The sequence below is a fragment of the Pan troglodytes genome, chromosome 2, assembly GCF_028858775.2.
Source record: "Pan troglodytes isolate AG18354 chromosome 2, NHGRI_mPanTro3-v2.0_pri, whole genome shotgun sequence".
In the NCBI taxonomy this organism is placed as follows: Eukaryota; Metazoa; Chordata; class Mammalia; order Primates; family Hominidae; genus Pan; species Pan troglodytes.
The window spans coordinates 55,292,475-55,310,800 of record NC_086015.1 but is presented as its reverse complement, the minus strand read 5'-3'; the positions used below and the strand labels follow the sequence as shown (position 1 = coordinate 55,310,800).

Here is an 18,326-nt window from a genome sequence, read left to right as displayed (position 1 = left end):
TAGCCCCACAAACACAACCAAACCGTCACCTCCAAGTCTTTACTGGTTCCCACTTGTGTTCCATTCCTCCTCTTTTTTTGCTTCAATTTCTCTCCTTCCTTTAGCAATAAGCTGTCCACCCCCTCAATACAACCTTGGGCTACGAGAGTAGATCTTATGTGCTTGGTGTGGCTTCTCTGAGGCCTGGTGGGAAGAAGAGCTGCCAAGTCTTACCTGGAGCCAAGATCAAATAATAGGGCCATTATCACCATCATAGTCACTCTCTGCCAAGCTAGACCCCTGTCACCAGATGGCACTTTAAGTTTGAACATCAGAGTATCCTATTGAGTCCCTGTCCCCTGCTCGAACAAAATATACTCTTTTTTTAAGGTGCCTCTCCCACTCCATGTGGATAGCCTATCCTTGTATATTCTTATCACCTGGCAACTGCCCTTCATTTTAAATGCATGTGAAATTCTATTCTCTAGCAACCTAATAAAATGGTATAATTTAAAAATCCATTTTTGTTCTACATTTCTTTCCTTATGCTTTTCTATAGTTTCTGAATTTTCTATAAGTAATATGCCTTTCTTCTATTATCAAAAGTACATGAAATAAGTATCATTAAAATAAATTCCTACCCTCACCCGTGCCTAATTCATATCTTTCCTTCTCTCTTTCCCTACCTCAGTTCATCCCCTCTTACCACCGATTTCTTTTAAAAAGAAAAAATAGAGAGGAAAGAAAATGGGTAAAAGCAATATCAGTTGAAACCCGACCCCTAAAGCACAATTCTACCATCCTCTGAGGCTCAGAGCTCTGGTGGGCAACATTAACCTCTCGTATGCCTGACCTCATTTGGCACAGTATAGGAACGCCATATGGGTGGAATCAAGCTGTCAGGAAGCTAACAGAAGAGCCGAATAAGCAAGCTACCTCTCAAGTCTGGGTCTGCCTCCCTGTGCTCATGCCTGAATATTCTCAGAAAACTCCCAAGAATCCAGAATTAAAACCTATTGATGGAAACAGCATGACACAGAATTGGGCTTTGTGGTACTACAGATAACTATATTTCTGGGTAGATTTATGGTAGTGCAACCTTTAAAAATAGCAAGAATGTGTTGTACTGAGAAACCTGCTGGGAACACACAGGCCTCCATTCACTTGGGCACCTTCCTGTCACTGATGAAAGCATCTGTGACTGAAAAGTGTACAAAGCGATCTCTGTTGGTCTGCCTCTGGCTAAAGTAACACAAGACTAGGGAAGAGCTGAACAGGGTGGAGTGGGTGTGGGGCCACTACCAGAGAGCTGGTCTTGACGATGGAGAAGATGCTGCCAAGAATCCCTGAGCAAATTAGCAGCTCTTTCTGCTGCCTCAGGTGAAGGTGAATGTGATGGAGAACCACAGGAAGCAGGATGCGGCGGGATTCTGGGAGAGAAAATACAAAGGTGAAGAAAACTTTAGAGGAGAACTAGCTACTGCAGGAAGCCAGTGGCACTGTGGGACTTAGCTATTCTCAAAGCAGGTGGGGTTCAGACTAGAGCAAAAGTGAAGGTAATCTCCTTACCTTACAAGGGCCTGAAAGCTCACTGCCTGGAGATTATAAGCCATCACATGACATTATTCTTCCATCTTTCCTTTGTTCTCATTTCAATACCAAGCATCCATGACATTTTGTGCAGGATGAATGTTAGGAGTCTGCTTCTAAATGAAGTATCTTTTTTTGGAAACAGGGTCTCATTCTGTCACCCAGGCTGGAATGCAGGGGCATAATCATGGCTCCCTGCAGCTTCAACTTTTTGGATTGCTAGAGCAATCCTCCTTCCTCAGCCTCCCATGCAGATGGGACCACAGGTGTATGGCACCACACTCGGATAATTTTTTAATTCTTTGTAGAGATGAGGTCTCACTATGCTGCCCAGCTAGTCTTGAACTCCTGGGCTCAAGCGATCCTCCCTCCTTGTCCTCCCCAAATGCTAAGATTACAGGTGTGAGCCACCACACCTGGTCCCAAATGAAATCTCTTTAATGATTAGACTCCAAATTAGAAGCACAGTTTACAGTGAAAATTCCATTTAAATGGTATACTTAGTATGAACTACGCTGACTGAACTCACAGGCTTGAAATGGATTATAGATTGTCCCTCTTTATGCCCTGGCTAGATAGGTAGTCTGACACTTCCACCCCTGTGAGTGTTTACCTTGCCACAGCCAACAGGCCTGCTCCCTTTCCCCCACAGGCTTGTTAGATTGCTGCTCAGTGTGTACACAGCAATGAACACAATTGAAGCATGACCTTTGTCTTGTAACAAGACTTTGATAATTAGCCAACATTTATCACCAATCCTACTGAACACTTCAAATGATTTCTCCCAGTGTTACCGAATAGCACTTTCATCAGGAGCTGACTATATTTAGAATCCTAAATTCAGGAAGGCTGTCCTACTTCAAGCTCCCTTATTAACCCATTCTGAGACCTCAGGCAAGTTGACTCCTCTCACGAGCTTTATTTTCCTCATCTGTAGAATGGGGTGTAAGGGCCTCTTCTATAATACATTTACTTCACAAGGAAGGTTAGGAGACATGTGAAATACAAGTGTGAATGCGTTTCTGGCACCCTGTATTCCTACGTGGTCAGTGATTGTGTGACTCTGCAGGTCCCATCATATCTGGCCAGCATGATTTAGTCAGATTATCAGTAACACAAACAAGCCATCGCATTTTAGATTTATCGTTCATATCTGTCCTTTGTTAAGAGTTCCATATGAAATTCAGACAGCAAATCTTTTTCAGTAAAGACAAAGTACATGACATATAAGAGATTTGGGCACTGCCTTGTCAAATGCTTAGAATATGTTCAAACAGAATAGAATACTAGCTAGTCTAGATTTAAAAGGCTGCTTGAATAAAAAAAGTTGATACTGCACTATGTAGATGAAAATACCAACATACTTAGTTTTTGTAACAACCAATAGCTGCTTACAGAAAAAAACAGTGGTTAGTTACTAGAGCCTGCTGAAGAAGAGACCAAACTTATACTTTGAGAATACCAGTGCTGGTTAAAGGACATCACTGGTAAAGAACCTTTTGCTTCAGGGAAGATGCTGCAACTCAGGCATTCAATGAAAGTGAGATGCAAATGAAATTTTGGTGCTGTTTGTCATCTAAAATCCAATTACATAGTCCAGGGCCACATAAATATTAAGAAAATTTTTCTGAAGTGTTTGTGTGAAGCAGCAAGTACATGCAGAGATATTAGAAATAAAGTATGTCAGTGAGAGCAGTCTGCTGTTCCCCTTCCCATATATTTTGAAAGCATTTTCTTTTTTTTTTTTTTTTTTTTTTGGAGACAGAGTCTCACTCTGTCGCCCAGGCTGGAGTGCGGTGGCGCGATCTCGGCTCACTGCAAATTCTGCCTCCTGGGTTCACGCCATTCTCCTGCCTCAGCTTCCTGAGTAGCTGGGACTACAGGCGCCCACCACCATGCCTGGCTAAATTTTGTATTTTTAGTAGAGACAGGGTTTCACCATGTTAGCCAGGATGTCTCGATCTCCTGATGTCGTGATCCACACACCTTGGCCTCCCAAAGTGCTGGGATTACAGGCGTGAGCCACCGTGCCCGGCCAAAAGCATTTTCTTTAAGCAGTGCACAAAGCTCAAGTGTGTACAGTGGCCTTCAGTGACAGTGTGCCCCAAACCATTAATAAAATCTTCAGTATAGGAGCTGGAGAAGAGAGAACTGTTTACCAGCATAAACAGTTCCTGGTGGAAAAAAGATGACTTTCTTGGTGGCAGCTTTACTACTACTAGCAATATCATACGCTGGCAGAGCTAAGTCAAAGGGAACATCTATTTAGTATTACAAATGTGTGTAGCAGTGGGCTGAGAAATTTCTGTTCTTACACGTTAAAAGTCAAACCTGGCCGGGCGCGGTGTCTCACACCTGTAATCCCAGCACTTTGGGAGGCTGAGGCGGGCGGATCATGAGGTCAGGAATTCGAGACCAGCCTGGCCAATATGGTGAAACCCCGTCTCTACTAAAAATACAAAAAAAAAAAAAAAAAAAAATTAGCCAGGCATGGTGGTGCATGCCTGTAGTCCCAACTACTTGGGAGGCTGAGGCAGGAGAATCATTTCAACCTGGGAGGCGGAGGCTGCGGTGAGCTGAGATCATGCCACTGGACTCTAGCCTGGGCAACAGAGCGAGACTCCATCTCAAAAAAAAAAAAAAGTCAAACCTAAAAAATTAACCACCAAAAATTATAAAAATTCTAATAATTGTTTTGCTGGTGTTTCAGATTTATTTCTGTGCCTCAGAAGTTTATCCTAGCACAGTGATATTATTCTTAAAGAATCAGGCTCATATTGATCTTAATATATGGCCATTGAGCATTTGGTTGTCCCTGCAAGGCAGAACTTGATCACATATGATGTGGCTTCAGGAATAAAACCAGAAGTTCTTTGTGAAAGACAGACTAGGCTGCTAGTATATTAGATTGTCCTGACCCCTTGGGGAGCATAAAGAGCTCCCTGTCCATTTCTCTCTCTAATCCTTGTTGGTTCTCCAAAGACTGGAAAAGGTATCGAATGGTATGGCAAGGAAACAAGAAAGCACAGGGTCCTCAGGGCCCCCTTTCAGGGCCTTTTTTTTTTTTTTTCCTGAGACAGTCTTGCTCTGTTGCCCAGGCTTGAGTACAATGGCGTGATCTTGGCTTACTGCCACCTCCGCCTCCTGGGTTCGAGCAATTCTCCTGCCTCAGCCTCCTGAGTAGCTGGGATTACAGGTGCCTGCCACCATGCCTAGCTAATTTTTTGTATTTTCAGTAGAGATAGGGTTTCACCCTGTTTGCCAGGCTAGTCTTGAACTCCTGACCTCAAGTGATCTGTAGGGCCTCTTTTATTTTCTTGGCTTATCCTTATTTCCTTGAGATAGTCCCTTCTCTTTTCCTCTCCTTCCTTTCCTGAGGGTATGGCAGGCTCTGTTCTTGGAAGCTGTGGGTCTGGAGGCAGGGCCCTCATGAACAAGATTAGCGACCTTTTAAAAAAAAAGACCCCAGAGAGCTGCCTTGCCCCTTCTGCTATGTGAGAACACAGAGAGAAGACAGCTGTCTATGAACCAGGAAGTGGGTCTCACCAGACATTGAATCTACTGGTGCTTTGATCTTAGACTTCCTAACCTCCAGAACTATGAGAAAGTTTGCTGTTTACATGCCACCCAGTCTATGGTATTCTGTTACAGTAGCCTGAATGGACTCGGCACCACCCCAGTGACATGCCCGCATGTGTGGATTCCTAGGAATAAACTGTGAGTAAGGCAGTAGGCCTAGGTCTTGGCTGCATTCTCTATTATAGTTTATCAAAAAATTCTGTATCTTAAGGGTCACTGGTTTCTTGCATAATCGTTGAGGAAACTGATCCTTTGATTATCACTTTGCTATCACCCCTGGAAGGAAGGAGGACTCTCATCCCAACTTGATTTACCTGAGAAAGAAAACAGGCGGCTATCCACTGTCCTGGCAATGGACTGCAGCTTGACCACGTCCATTGACTGCCCAATGTGCACAGTGCTGGGCATGCTCCCCAGTGTCCCTCTCACAAACTCTGCCACCTCTTGCACGGTGAACATTTGCAGAAGCTCATCAAAGATGGTTGGGAAAGAATTGAGGAGTGCAGCCTGCAGAAGCAAATGAAGCTGTGGTTAGCACAGAGTTAGGGTGTGTGTCTATCTTTCATGCTCAGACAATGATACAAGGTGGTGAGAGGCTGAGAAGGCACTGCAGCATCTCTGCCTTCGGTGGGCTCCTCCCTGGCCACTGACTACAGCACTCAGGCATGGAGCAAGAAAAACCAAAAAGGAAACCAAAACAAGATAATTTACTGGGATCCAGGCAATTGGAGGCTTTCATAACTTGCATATAGCATTTGCTGGCAAGAGAATGGGGTATAAAGAAAAATCTGCTCAATGTGGCTTAAGATCCACAGTTGTTTTTGTTCATAAAATGGATTTAGATTTTTGTTTGTCTCTATGATCAAGTTCTTAACTTTCCAATTTTGGTTCCAAACTCAAGAAAGTATGGCAGAGAGAGCTGAGTTCCTTCAAGCAGCACCCGCTGAACTCTGCTCACAGCCCTGCAGCTAGTGATCCAGTTCTGAGAGCTGTACCATTTCCCCAGAATAGAGATTCTCATTTGCAACCATGAAATATGAAGACTTCATAAATTATTTTCTTCATAAGTGATGCCTGGTAGTCTCAAGAGTAAATTCAAGAGGATGGGAAATGTGTGTATTTAGTTAGCCATAAACTCTTGAGGACTGTTGACGTGGGCTTAGAGTTCAGCCACCTAAACACCCAAGCAAGGGGAGTGGGAGTGTGCATGTTAGGCTTTTCTTCTAGGATGTAAGCTCTGGCAGACCATAAGGTAGTTTCTTGAGAACAATCTGATAATAGAACAGTTCCAAAGCCTTTGGGAGGCAGAGCACTATAGGAAAAAGAGAATGGGTTTTGGAATTAGACACGAGTTCAAATCCAAGCTTTACCACTTACCTGACACACAAACTTTGGCAAGTTACTGCCTAATTCTCTGTTTCCCCATCTATAAAATGGGGATGATGCTATTACTTATGTCTTGATACTGGTATGAGGGAAATTTTTACATAAAGTTTCTAGTAGAGTGCCTGGAACACAATAGGCCTTTGATACATGCTGGTTCTTATTATTTTCTCTTGTCTAAGTGGAAGCAGCATGAAGACTCTTTTCACTTCTCAGTCCCCTTATGCCATTAACTCAGGATTTACAAAGAGAAATGGAGTGCCATCTTGAGACAAAAAGGTGACAATGCACCCTTCCCAAATGGCAGGTTGGGGAGGGAAGGCTGTTTTCTTGACTGCTCCATCAGGCAACAGACACTGGCTTAGAGTGAGTGAAAATTTATGCCATGGAAAACAGGCTTGTGCTGTGGTCTTTATTCGGGCCAGGCCCAATTGGAGAACTTATATGAATTCTATCTGCAGATTTATAACTCCCTGGAATATCAAGGAGATTGTTTTGCAGTAATTAGAATCAGAACAAAACATATCGTTGGCAGCTTAGATATAAAAGACAAAGGAGTGGTAAAGTAGGTGCTTTATAATCAATAACAAACAGTAACTCATTTGCTCTCTTAAATGGTAAAATATCCTGTACTTAGACACCAGGACAGAAGGACTCTCACACCCTGACATCTTCTAGTGGTCATAATCAAAGATATAAAGTCTAACTGAATAATATACATATATATATTATGTATATATATGCATATATATGTATATTATTATATGTATAAATAAATATATATATATAGAGAGAGAGAGAGAGAGAGAGACAGTGAGAGAGAGAGAGAGTTGTGAAACTCAGGAAACATGAGCCTTGCACCAAAGAAGAAGGTCTGATTCTCACACAGGTCTTAGCCGAGACCAGATCTAAGCTATTTATCTTGATGTAGTAGGAGTGTGCCACTCAGTACAGGGCATTACTGTGTTACAAAGTTCCCAGAAAGCATATCTGCATTGCTTTGCTAGCTACCTCTAATCTCTCCATATTTTGGCTGTGGGAGGGGAATCAAAAAGGAAGATGAGCAGCTTAAGGTACTTAGAAGGGGAGATCACAGGTGTCTTTCTTACAGAAGCACCTGGAAGCCTTCAGGTACTCCCTTATAGAGTTCCTTATAGACTCCCTTATAGAGTCCACTCCCTTACAGAGTCAAGGAAGCCTTAAGGTACTCCCAGTTGATCACCTGTCCTCTGGGCTGAGAAACCTATAGGCAACTGGTATCAAGAGGCAACACAGAGGCAAGCGGAAAACAAAAAAGTAGACTATTTTAATCTTAAATGAGGCAGAGTTTAAATATATACTTGGGCTAACAATATACCTGGCAGTGACTGAATGACTGGACATGAGAGAGGCTGTCTGATCTTTGCTGACAAGTTTTGGTGTAATATTTAGCTTCAAAAAGTTGAAGAACTATACACCATTACATAAAAATTCTGACATTCATTTGTAAGGAAAAATACTTCCCTTTTGACTGGGGTAATGAATTCTTGATTTGTTCTAGGGTAAGGCTGTGTGGAAAGGTAACAGATTAGCTGGCCAGGCAGTTTTGTTTGTTTTTGAGACAGAGTTTCACTCTGTTGCCCAGGCTGGAGTGCAGTGGTGCAATCACAGCTCACTGTAGCCTTAACTTCTTGGGCTCAGGTGATTGGTCAGGTAGTTTTAATATAAGAAAGCAAATTTTCTTCCCATACTGATATTTCTAATATTGAATCTAATCTAATCTTTTTTTGAAGTTTTAATTATTTATTATACTTTAAGCTCTGGGATACATGTGCAGAACGTGCAGGTTTGTTACGTAAGTATACATGTGCCATGGTGGTGTGCTGCACCCATCAACCCATCATCTACATTAGGTATTTCTCCTAATGCTATCCCTCCCCTAGTCCCCCGACCCCCAACAGGCCCAGGTGTGTAATGTTCCCCTCCCTGTGTCCATGTGTTCTCATTGTTTACCTCCCACTTATGAATGAGAACATGTGGTGTTTGGTTTTCTGTTCCTGTGTTAGTTGACTGAGAATGATGGTTTCCAGCTTCATCCATGTCCCTGCAAAGGACATAAACTCATCCTTTTTTATGGCTGCATAGTATTCCATGGTGTATATGTGCCACATTTTCTTTATCTAGTCTATGACTGATGGGCATTTGGGTTGGTTCCAAATCTTTGCTATTGTCAACAGTGCTGCAATAAACCTATGTGTGTGGCTGGGTGCGGTGGCTCATGCCTGTAATCCCAGCACTTTGGGAGGCTGAGGCAGGTGGATCACCTGAGGTCAGGAGTTCGAGACTAGCCTGGCAAACAGGATGAAACCCCATTTCTAATAAAAAATGAAAAAATTAGCTGAACATGGTGGCATGTGCCTGTAATCCCAGCTAGTCAGGAGGCTGAGGCAGGAGAATCGCTTGAACACGGGAGGTGGAGGTCGCAGTGAGCTGGGATCGCTCCATTGCACTCCAGCTTGGGCAACAAGAGTGAAACTCCATCTCAAAAAAAAAAAAAAAAAGAAAGAAAAAGATCATACGTGCGCATGTGTCTTTATAGTAGAATGATTTATAATCCTTTGGGTTTATAGCCAGTAATGGGATCGCTGGGTCAAATGTATTTCTAGTTCTAGATCCTTGAGGAATCGCCACACGGTCTTCCACAATGGTTGAACTAATTTACACTTCCACCAACGGTGTAAAAGCATTCCTATTTCTCCACATCCTCTCCAGCATCTGTTGTTTCCTAACTTTTTAATGATCGCCATTCTAACTAGTGTGAGATGGTATCTCATTGTGGTTTTGATTTGCATTTCTCTAATGACCAGTGATGATGAGCTTTTTTTCATATGTTGGCTGGCTGCATAAATGTCTTCTTTTGAGAAGTGTCTGTTCATATCCTTCGCCCACTTTTTGATGGTTTTTTCTTGTAAATTTGTTTAAGTTCTTTGTAGATTTTGGATATTAGCCGTTTGTCAGATGGATAGATGGCAAAAATTTTCTCCTATTCTATAGCTTGCCTGTTCACTCTGATGATAGCTTCTTTTGCTGTGCAGAAGCTCTTTAGTTTAATCAGATTCCATTTGTCAATTTTGGCTTTTGTTGCCATTGCTTTTGGTGTTTTAGTCATGAAATCTTTGCCTATGCCTATGTCCTGAATGGTATTGCCTAGATTTTCTTCTAGGGTTTTTATGGTTTTAGGTCTTATGTTTAAGTCTTTAATACATCTTGAGTTAATTTTTGTATAAGGTGTAAGGAAGGGGTCCAGTTTCAATTTTCTGCATATGGCTAGCCAGTTTGCCAACACCATTTATTAAATAGGGAATCCTTTCCCCATTGCTTCTTTTGTCAGGTTTGTCAAAGATCAGATGATTGTAGATGTGTGGTGTTATTTCTGAGGCCTCTGTTCTGTTCCATTCGTCTATATATCTGTTTTGGTACCAGTACCATGCTGTTTTGGTTACTGTAGCCTTGTAGAATAGTTTGAAGTCAGGTAGTATAATGCCTCCAGCTTTGTTCTTTTGGCTTAGGATTGACTTGGCAACGCGGGCTCTTTTTTGGTTCCATATGAACTTTAAAGTAGTTTTTTCTAATTCTGTGAAGAAAGTCAGTGGTAGCTTGATGGGGATGGCATTGACTCTATAAATTACTTTGGGCAGTATGGCCATTTTCACGATATTGATTCTTCCTATCCATGAGCATGGGATGTTTTTCCATTTGTCTGTGTCCTCTCTTATTTCCTTGAGCAGTGGTTTGTAGTTCTCCTTCAAGAGTTCCTTCATATCCCTTCTAAGTTGTATTCATAGGTATTTTATTATCTTTGTAGCAATGGTAAAGGGGCGTTCACTCATGATTTGGCTCTCTGTTTGTCTATTATTGGTGTATAGGAATGCTTGTGATTTTTGCACATTGATTTTGTATCCTGAGACTTTGCTGAAGTTGCTTATCAGCTTAAGGAGATTTGGGGCTGAGACAATGGGGTTTTCTAAATATATAATCATGGCATCTGTAAACAGAGACAATTTCACTTCCTCTCTTCCTATTTGAATGCCCTTTATTTCTTTCTCTTGCCTGACTGCCCTGGCCAGAACTTCCAATACTATGTTGAATAGGAGTGGTGAGAGAGGGCATCCTTGTCTTGTGCTGGTTTTCAAAGGGAACGTTTCCAGCTTTTACCCATTCAGTATATTGGCTGTGGGTTTGTCATAAATAGCTCTTATTACTTTGAGATACGTCCCATCAATACCTAGTTTATTGAGAGTTTTTAGCATGAAGTGATGTTGAATTTTATTGAAGGCCTTTTCTGCATCTATTGAGATAATAAAGTAGTTTTTGTCATTGGTTCTGTTTATGTGATGGATTACATTTATTTTTTTGTGTAGGTTGAACCAGCCTTACATCCCAGGGATGAAGCTGACTTGATTGTGGTGGATAAGCTTTTTGATGTGCTGCTGGATTCGGTTTGCCAGTATTTTATTGAGGATTTTCGCATCGATGTTCATCAGGGATAGTGGCCTGAAATGTTCTGTTTTTGTTGTGTCTCTGCCAGGTTTGGTATCAGGATGATGCTGGATTCATAAAATGAGTTCGGGAGGAGTCCCTCTTTTTCTATTGTTTGGAATAGTTTCAGAAGGAATGGTATCACCTCCTCTTTGTACCTCTGGTAGAATTTGGCTGTGAATCCGTCTGGTCCTGGGATTTTTTTGGTTGTACGCTGCTAATTTCTACCTCAATTTCAGATCTTATTATTGGTCTATTCAGGGGTTCAACTTCTTCCTGGTTTAGTCTTGGGACGGTGCATGTGTCCAGGAATTTATAAATTTCTTCCAGAGTTTCTAGTTTATTTGCACAGAGGTGTTTATAGTATTCTCTGATGGTAGTTTCTATTTCTGTGGGATCAGTGGTGATTGCCCCTTTATCATATTTTTTGTTGTGTCTATTTGATTCTTCTCTCTTTTCTTCATTAGTCTGGCTAGCAGTCTATCTATTTTGTTAATCTTTTCAAAAAACCAGCTTCCAGATTCATTAATTTTTTCAAGGATTCTTTGTGTCTCTGTTCTGATCTAAGTTATTTATTTATTTATTTATTTATTTATTTTTTGAGACTGAGTCTCACTCTGTCACCCAGGCTGGAGTGCGGTGGCGCGATCTTGGCTCACTGCAAGCCCCGCCTCCCAGGTTCAGGCCATTCTCCTGCCTCAGCCTCCCTAGTAGCTGGGACTACACATACCCGCCACCATGTCCGGCTAATTTTTTGTATTTTTAGTAGAGACGGGGTTTCACCATGTTGGCCAGGATGGTCTTGATCTCCTGACCTCATGATCTGCCCGCCTCAGCCTCCCAAAGTGCTGGGATTACAGGTGTGAGCCACCAATCCCGGCTAGTTATTTCTTGTCTTCTGTTAGCTTTTGAATTTGTTTGCTCTTGCTTCTCTAGTTTTTTTAACTGTGATGTTCGGGTGTCGATTTTAGATATTTCCCGCTTTCTCCTGTGGGCATTTAGTGCTATAAATTTCCCTCTAAACACTGCTTTAGCTGTGTCCCAGAGGTTCTGGTATGTTGTGTCTTTGTTCTCATTGGTTTCAAAGAACTTCTGCCTTAATTTCGTTATGTACCCAGTAGTCATTCAGGAGCAGGTTGTTCAGTTTCCATGTAGTTGTGTGGTTTTGAGTGAGTTTCTTAATCCTGAGTTCTAATTTGATTGTACTGTGGTCTGAGAGACTGTTATGATTTCTGTTCTTCTGCATTTGCCGAAGAGTGTTTTACTTCCAATTATGTGGTCAGTTTTAGAATATGTGCAATGTGGTGCTGAGAAGAATGTATATTCTGTTGATTTGGGGAGGAGAGTTCTGCAGATGTCTATCAGGTCTACTCGGTCCAGAGCTGATTTCAAGTTCTGAATATCCTTGTCAATTTTCTGTCTCACTGATCTAATACTGACAGTGGGATGTTAAAGTCTCCCACTATTATTGTGTGGGAGTCTAAGTCTCTTTATTGGTCTCTAAGAACTTGCTCTATGAACCTGGGTGCTCCTGTAATGGGTGCATATATATTTTGGATAATTAGCACTTCTTGTTGCATTGATCCCTTTACCATTATGTAATATCCTTGTCTTTTATGATCTTTGTTGGTTTAAAGTCTGTTTTATCAGATACTAGGATTGCAACCCATGCTTTTTTTGGTTTTCCATTTGCTTGGTAAATAGTCCTCCATCCCTGTATTTTGAGCCTATGTGTGTCTTTGCATGTGAGATGGGTCTCCTGAATACAACACACTGATGGGTCTTGACTCTTTATCCAATTTGCCAGTCTGTGTCTTTTAATTGGGGCATTTAGCCCATTTACATTTAAGGTTAATATAGTTATGTGTGAATTTCATCCTGTCATGATGCTAGCTGGTTATTTTGCCCGTTAGTTGATGCAGTTTCTTCATAGTGTCGATGATCCTTATAATTTGGTATGTTTTTGCAGTGGCTGGTACCGGTTTTTCCTTTCCATATTTAGTGCTTCCTTCAGGAGCTCTTGTAAGGCAGGCCTGGTGGTAACAAAATCTCTCAGCATTTGCTTGTCTGTAAAAGATTTTATTTCTCCTTCACTTATGAAGCTTAGTGTGGCTGGATATGAAATTCTGGGTTGAAAATTCTTTTCTTTAAGAATGTTGAATATTGGCCCCCACTCTCTTCTGGTTTGTAGGGTTTCTGCAGAGAGATCTGCTCTTAGTCTGATGGGCTTCTCTTTGCGGGTAACCTGACCTTTCTCTCTGGCTGCCTTTAACATATTTTCCTTCATTTCAATCTTGGTGATTCTGACGATTATGTGTCTTGGGGTTGCTCTTCTCAAATAGTATCTTTGTGGTGTTCTCTGTATTTCCTGAATTTGAATGTTGGCCTGTCTTGCTAGGTTGGGGAAGTTCTCCTGGATAATATCCTGAAGAGTGTTTTCCAACTTGGTTCCATTCTCCCTGTCACTTTCAGGTACACCAATCAAACATAGGTTTGGTCTTTTCACATAGTCCCATATTTCTTGGAGGCTTTGTTCGTTCCTTTTCATTCTTTTTTCTCTAATCTTGTCTTCACGACTTATTTCAGTAAGTTGATCTTCAATCTCTGATATCCTTTCTTCCACTTGATCAATTTGGCTATTGATACTTCTGTATGCTTCACAAAGTTCTCGTGCTGTGTTTTTCAGCTCCATCAGGTCATTTACATTCTTCTCTAAACTAGTTATTGTAGTTAGCAATTCCTCTAACCTTTTTTCAAGGTTCTTAGCTTCCTTGCATTGGGTTAGAACATGCTCCTTTAGCTTGGGGGAGTTTGTTATTACCCACCTTCTGAAGCCTACTTCTGTCAATTCATCAAACTCATTCTCTGTCCAGGTTTGTTACCTTGCTGGCTAGGAGTTGTGATCCTCTGGAGGAGAAGAGGCGTTCTGGTTTTTTGGAATTTTCAGCCTTTTTGCACTGGTTTTTCTTTGTCTTCCTGGATTTATCTACCTTTGGTGTTTGATGTTGTTGACCTTCGGATAGGGTTTCTGTGTGGATGTCCTTTTTGTTGATGTTGATGCTATTCCTTTCTGTTTGTTAGTTTTTCTTCTAATAGTCAGGCCCCTCTGTTAGAGGTCTGCTGGGGTTTGCTGGAGGTCCACTTCAGACCCTGTTTGCCTGGGTATCACCAGCAGAGGCTGCAGAACAGCAAAGATTGCTGCCTATTCCTTCCTCTGGAAGCTTCGTCCCAGAGGGGCACCCACCAGATGCCAGCCAGAGCTCTCCTGTATGAGGTGTCTGTCATCCCCTACTGGGAGATGTCTCCCAGTCAGGAGGCACGGGGGTAAGGGATCCACTTAAGGAGACAGTCTGTCCCTTAGCAGAGCTCGAGCACTGTGCTGGGAGATCTCCCATTCCCTTCAGAGCCGGCAGGCAGGAACATTTAAGTCTGCTGAAGCTGCACCCACAGCTGCCCCTTCCCCGAGGTGCTCTGTCCCAGGGAGATGGGAGTTGGATCTAGAAGCCCCTGACTGGGCCTGCTGTCTTTCTTTCAGAGATGCCCTGCCCACAGAGGAGGAATCTAGAGAGGGAGTCTGGCTACAGTGGCTTGGCAGCACTGTGGTGGGCTCTGCCTTGTCCAAAGTTCCTGTCAGCTTTTTTTTTACACTGTGAGGGGAAAACTGCCTACTCAAGCCTCTGTAATGGTGGATGCTCCTCCCCTGACCAAGCTTGAGTGTCCCAGATCGACATCAGACTGCTGTGCTGGCAGTGAGAATTTCAAGCCAGTGGATCTTAACTTGCTGGGCTCCGTGGGGGTGGGATTCACTGAGCTAGACCGCTTGTCTCCCTGGCTTCAGCCCCCTTTCCAGGGGAGTGAACGGTTCTGTCTCGCTGACATTCCAGGCTCCACTGGGGTATGAAAAAAACTCCTGCAGCTAGCTCAGTGTCTGCCCAAACAGCAGCCCAGTTTTCTGTTTGAAACCCAGGGCCCTGGTGGTGTAGGCACCTGAGGGAATCTCCTGGTCTGCAGGTTGCAAAGACCATGGGAAAAGCGTAGTATCTGGGCCGGAATGCACTGTTCCTCAAGGCAGTCTCTCCCAGCTTCCCTTGGGTAGGGGAGGGAGTTCCCCAACCCCTTGTACTTCCCAGGTGAGGCGACGCCCCACCCTCCTTCTGCTTGCTCTCCATGGGTGCACCCACTGTCTAGCCAGTCCCAATGAGATGAGCCGGGTACCTCAGTTGGAAATGCAGAAATCACCTGCCTTTTGTGTTGATCTCGCTGGGAGCTGCAGTCCGGAGCTGTTCCTATTTGGCCATCTTGCCAGCCCTCTGATCCTAATTTAATCTTAATTCTTAGCCAAAGATTCCTAGTTACTCCTACTGTTTTTCCAAATTATTTCATTCAACTTCTGGAATGGACAAAAGCTAATCTAAATTTTCTTTTTTTTCTTTTTCTTTTTGGAGACAGAGTCTCAGTCTGTTGCCCAGGCTGGAGTGCAGTGGTGCGATCTTGGCTCACTGCAACCTCTGCCTCCCGGGTTCAAGCAATTCTCCTGCCTCAGCCTCCTGAGTAGCTGGGACTACAGGTGCATGCTAGCACACCCAGCTAATTTTTTGTATTTTTAGTAGAGATGGGGTTTCATCATGTTGCCCAGGCTGGTCTTGAACTCCTGAGCTCAAGCAATCCGCCCACCTTGGCCTCCCAAAGTGCTAGGATTACAGGCGTGAGCCACTGTGCTCAATTTTCATTAATACAATGAGTAATCTGGAAATAAAATACCCCATACATTCTGAATATCTCCTATGAATAAGGTGTTCATAAAAAACTAAGTAGTATGGTAGCTAAATAAACTTGGTCTAAAGACTGTTCACAGAACAAATTTGTGCTTCTTCTCCAACATAAAGCCACTGAGCTGTTTTACATCTGGCAGCTGAGGCACAGCCAGATTTGCAGTAACAGCAGCATTTTGTTGTATCAGGTATTTCCTTGTAAATAATCCCTTACCCAACACACATGATCCTGGCAGGGCTTCTTCATCTCTGAAAACCAGAGGACAAAGAAACCACCCACTGAGAAAGAGGAACCCAGCATCAAAGCTTCCCTGCAGTGTGCGAACCTGAGTAAAAAGGAGTGTTTCTGAGTTTCGGCTGTCCAGACTGAGCACAAACCGGATGGACTGGAAAAGTTCTTGGATACTGGATCTGAATTGTTCCTCTTCCATTCCACAAGTGGCTCGTGAGTACAGGATCCGTGACTGTACAATGAACTTGAAAAGGTACTCCAAGGCCTGAAAAGTGTGGGAGAAAAAGTGATGGAGAGATGTTGAAGATGCTCAGGAACTCACATAGCAGGAAACAAGGGGCAAAGTAACAGCAGTTTCTATACCAAAATCAGGTGTTGGGCAATTCTAACTATGGAGATAGATAGGTACTTTATTTTTAAAAATTTTTTCTCAAATATCCAAATTGTCACTAAGCAGCAGCTACCTTCTTACTGAAAGAATCATCAAATAATTTCACAACTGTTTTCTGAGGTTCTGGAATTAAGGAGCCATAGACTGTTATAGAAATAGTTGAATTCAAGAACACTCAGAGTTTAAAAAATAAGTTTCTCTGTATTTTTTTTCAGGTCTGGAAATAAAAGGGTCACAAGGCAAGGATGTAAGAAAGACTCAAGTTTACTGCAAGAAGGAAGTGTCCTAAAGGACTGAGGAGTCCTCAGACTTAGGAGTCTCCTACATCTTTAAGGTATAGCTGGGGCCTGACACAGTTCCTCCTTTTTCACCAGAGGTCACAGAAATCTGAAGAAAACCTGTCCCAGGCTGCACAGCAGCTGACAGGCCTGATACATCCAGTATCCACCCTCTTCCCACCAAGACATCTGCTATAAGCAGTTCATAAATGGTACAAGATGAAGCTTCTGCAAAATGTTTGGGAGCAGAATCTGATTCTGAGGAGTTCCTGACGCTTGGCCCATGCTTACAGAGTAATTTTCTTTTAAGAGAACAAATTCAAGACCCAATACTATGTTTTCTAATTAAAAAAAAAATGCCACAGATTTCCCAGACACTGAAAAGCCAGAAATAATGGAGAGAAACTTACGCAAGGCTGAAACAAACAGAAGTCAGGTACTTGAAATATAAAACAGGAAACAATTCCCAAACTACCTTTCATGATCTATCCAGCTGTTAGATGGTTTGGAAAAGCAGAACTTAATATTTTGTGGCCCATACAAAATTCAGTTGGCACTGGGGAATGCCAGTTTAGAAAAATGTGTCTTACAGGGCTTGTACCAGATGATTCTGTAGAAGGATTTAGTGTGCGGCCTCATCTCCATAAATGCTACACCCTCTGTTCTAGTAGCTTTTTAATGCCTAGTCTATAAAGAACTTGAAATATCTGTTAGTTTCTAAACCCAGACACTTGCAGGCTGGACTCTGCCACTGCTCTAATATGTCTATATTGTGGTGACTCTTCAGGCCCATGAAGCAGAAAGTATACACTTCTGAGCTAGCTTCATTTATTAGGTTATGCCAGTTTGAAGTCACTGAAGTAGGAGGTATTTTCTATCGGAACAAAGAAAATAAATGTTTGCATTTTCCAAACTAAATGGCTAGGTAGCAGGTCTGACCTTCCCCTTTAGGTATTTTGGTTTTGTATGATTAAGATGATGGCTTGCTGGGCTCAGCAGAGGACAAAAGAGGGACAGGGTCAGAACTGACACCCTCGAATCCTTATAGGTAGGGACTAGAATCCCTATAGGTAAAGGATAGAACAGAACTTCTTGGAGCAGCCTAAAAAGCCAGGATGTACTCGGGAGGCTGAGGCACGAGAATGGCGTGAACCCAGGAGGCGGAGCTTGCAGTGAGCCGAGATCACGCCACTGCACTCCAGCCTGGTGAACTGAGCAAGACTCCGTCTCCAAAAAAAAAGAAAGCCAGGATGGTTTCCTCAGTTAGGTCATACAGAAAATGAAAAGAATTAAGACCTGGAAAGATTCACCAAAAATGTATTATGCATAGAAGTAGAAAATGAACTTGTTGAGCATCTTACTGTCATATGCCCAAGCCCCGGAAGATGCAGGAAGGATCGGCAATTACGTGGAGCACTGGAAGTAAAGACAGGAAAATAAATGAGATTTTTTTTGAAAAGTGGAATTTTAGGTCTCCTGAGAGGTAGGCAAATCTAATTATGTGCTCCATACTACTCCTCTAATTTTAAAAAGTTTTTTTGTTTGGTTTTTAAGTTTGAAACAGTTACCACAAGAGATGTAATGAGTGGCATGAAACATTCACC

At 42.5% G+C, this 18,326-nt stretch overlaps 1 protein-coding gene across 12 annotated transcripts in view; it reads right to left on the bottom strand.

Annotated features, from left to right (window-relative positions):
- The window catches only part of DOCK3 (dedicator of cytokinesis 3), a 711,354-nt gene that overhangs the window by 106,902 nt on the left and 586,126 nt on the right, over positions 1-18,326 (bottom strand). For all 12 annotated transcript variants that reach the window (XM_016941175.4, XM_016941180.3, XM_054681895.2 and 9 more), the window contains exons 23-25: positions 16,148-16,318; positions 5,463-5,655; positions 1,282-1,409 (exon numbers count right to left, since the gene is read on the bottom strand). In XM_016941175.4, the coding sequence (XP_016796664.1) occupies positions 1,282-1,409; positions 5,463-5,655; positions 16,148-16,318 (492 nt within the window). The remainder of the gene's footprint in view (positions 1-1,281; positions 1,410-5,462; positions 5,656-16,147; positions 16,319-18,326) is intronic.